This window comes from Mus pahari, chromosome 8, assembly GCF_900095145.1.
Source record: "Mus pahari chromosome 8, PAHARI_EIJ_v1.1, whole genome shotgun sequence".
NCBI classification, from domain to species: domain Eukaryota; kingdom Metazoa; phylum Chordata; class Mammalia; order Rodentia; family Muridae; genus Mus; species Mus pahari.
The window spans coordinates 61,267,485-61,270,216 of NC_034597.1; the positions used below are offsets into that span (position 1 = coordinate 61,267,485).

Genomic DNA, 2,732 nt, shown 5'->3' on the forward strand with positions numbered 1-2,732 from the left:
CTCCCCCTCCCTCTTCCTGATCCCTCTCCTCCCCCTCCTCTTCCTCATTCTCCTCCCTCACCATCACTGTCTGCTCATCATCCATGCTTTGGGCTACCATTGCCAGACTACAACAGTGACAGAGACCCTTGAACCAACTCCAAGGACCTGATCTGTGCTCTTCACTTCACATCTACTCCACACACTTGATTGGGAACCCATACTGTGGCTCTGGTCCTACACAGAAGGTAGGTAGGTCTCCATGATGCTCTGCACCTTCTACTATTGCTACAACAGCCCCTGCTGGTCACTTCCCAGAACCGAGACTCGATAGCCCCACTGGCAGTCTCTGATGGGCCCAGAAAAGGTCTGGAGGCTCACACTGGCGTCCTCAGAGTCTTCTTGGGTGTTGGAGTCTTGGGACACAGGCCTGGGAAGTCATCTGCCTCTAGCCACGCTATTGTTGTTGTTATTCATATGAACCCATGAATCCCCTCAGTGGCTGGCAGCCTCTGGGTTTAGACAAGGTTGTGATCTTCTTGGCTCCTCTGGGCATAAGCCTTGAGATCTTGGGATTTTATAAGAACCTGGAAGGCTGGTAGGGCGGACTGTGACCACTGACAGCATACTCTTTCCTGAAGGAGTCAGTAGGTGATCAGAGGGTACGGGAGATGCCAGGTGACTTGACTCCTATCATTCAGGAATCCTTAACGTCTGCTTGTGACCCTACAGGCTGTGTTGAGCATTCCTGCCACAGTAGGGGGATTAAGGATAAGTGGTCGCACCTCTGGGCATCTCCTGTATACATGCAGGTCTCCAGAGCCTCATCTATAGGTGTCTGGGGTGGGGGGACAGGGACAGCTTCGGGCCGGCAGGAAGCATTTGTTGTTCTGGAAGGACTCGGGTGCACTGTCCACTTCCCACTACTGCTTTCTGCATCAAAGGCCTATATGAGGTCCACTGCGTTGTGCTGCTCCCTAGGGATGGTCCAGATGGCCTGGTAGAGTGCCGACATCTGCCACAGGGAGGAGCTTGGGACTGATGGAAGCATCCTAGCCTCTCAGGGAGTCCTGCCTCAGGGCCAGCTACTGGCTTCCTCCAGCATCAGGGTATAGAGAGAATGGGGGAGTTGAGCCTTGTCCCACTTTCTTTCCCTGTGAAGATCCTAGGGGGAGCCTACTGGGAAAGGAGGGGGCAGGGTTCTCTTCTGGCTTCTCCAGGCTCCAGTCTGGGCCTTACTGTTGGCAACAGGGAGGAGGAGACTGGACAGGACAGTACCCTTTGTTGCCTGGGGAGAGGGGCCCAAGCTGGAATGTTTACTCAGTGACTACTGAACCATCCTGGCTACCCTCTCCCCAGCTGGCACTCGGCATCTGCAGGTCAGGAACAGATCTGTCTTAGTTGATGTAGACCTTCCACTCTAGTGGGCTTGCCAGCTAGACATTCTCACCCCCTCTTCCCTCCCTCCCCAGACCAAGAGCCAGAAGAGCCAGATGGACAAACATACCCTAAGCCTCTTTTATATGCCTCCTCCCTCCTCCAGACAGCCTCTTTATAGAATGTTCTACTCCTGTTGTGTGGGAGAACTATAAGCAGTGTGTGTGTGTGTGTGTGTGTGTGTCCACCCCAGTGTGAAATCACACCCTTAGGAGTTCTAGAATGTTGAGAGGGAAGGGTAGCCAGCAAAACCAGGTGTTTTGGCTCCAAACTGGCTTCAGACACCCAGAAAGCTAGAACATCTGGAAGAAACCACCGTTCCCCCGCATCATAGACAGCATCTGGCACAGGATATTGGCTGTAACACTTTCTGTTTATTGGCTGGGGTGCCCTGGTGTAGCTGATGAGCCAGTGGGCCTAAGAGAAGCCCTGTCTTATTCACCCACTCCCTCTTCTCCAGCTCCCCACCACGGCTCCCAGGGGGTACCCAGGAGGCATGGAAGTGGTGGGTCAAAATAAAACCAAATCGAGGCTGGAGAAGGGGCAGGAAATGTACGTTAAAATAAAGATTAGGGACACCGGCTATACACAATACAGTGTGTAGAGACGGCAGGGAAGCCCTCAGGGTCCTGCACAGAGACTGTCTTACCCCAGGCAGGGCCCCAAGGAGGAATGGTCACTTCAAGTGTCTCAGTGAAAGCTCCGGTTCCCTGGCCCCACTGACGGGAGGCTGTGGGAAACTGGCTTACGGGGAGTCCAAGTCCCCTGCCTCCTGTTGACACCCGGCCCACTGGCCCCATAGGTCCTGGTGCCTGGGGGTGAGGGACAATGTGTCACCATCTGCCTGTCACCCCCGTTGTCCAGTCTGGGTGATTGAGGGAAGCAGGACTCCAGTTCCCGCTACCAAGCAGGGGCAGAGGTCACTTCCTGCTGTGGAGTGTGTCCTGGAACTTGGTGCTTGTGTACCGCAGGTGGAAGCCTTTCTTGGAGATGGTGTCATCAGAGTGGAACTTCACCAGGACGGAATCTCCGGCCGAGTACACTTCCTCCGGAGGCTGCCAGGGAGGAGGATGGGTGTGAGAAGTTGGGATGGGACAGTGCTTGCTGCCTTCCCTCCCTGAGGGCCTGGGTGTCTCAAGATTCCCCATGAAGCAGGTAGTGCTTGCCTGCAACCCCAGCGCTCAAGACATGCTGGAGAACAGTCTGGGCTCTCCAGTGAGTGTGTGTGTGTGTGTGTGTGTGTGTGTGTGTGTGTGTGTGTTAGGATGAGAGAAAGAATGAAGAAAGAAAGGAAGGAAGGAAGGAAGGAAGGAGGA

General features: G+C 54.5%; 1 protein-coding gene across 3 annotated transcripts in view; it reads right to left on the reverse strand.

The window, feature by feature from the left end:
* Positions 1-1,767: 1,767 nt before the first annotated feature.
* The window catches only part of Bmp1 (bone morphogenetic protein 1), a 47,692-nt gene continuing 46,727 nt past the window's right edge, over positions 1,768-2,732 (reverse strand). For 2 of the 3 annotated variants that reach the window (XR_003844389.1, XM_029541580.1), the window contains one exon: positions 1,771-2,471. Coding sequence is in view for 2 of the 3 variants with exons in the window: in XM_029541580.1 (XP_029397440.1) it covers positions 2,337-2,471 (135 nt within the window). In the remaining variant the exon portion in view is untranslated. Of the gene's footprint in view, positions 2,472-2,732 lie in introns of all 3 variants that reach the window. The other variant, XM_021202992.1, reaches the window with a different exon arrangement.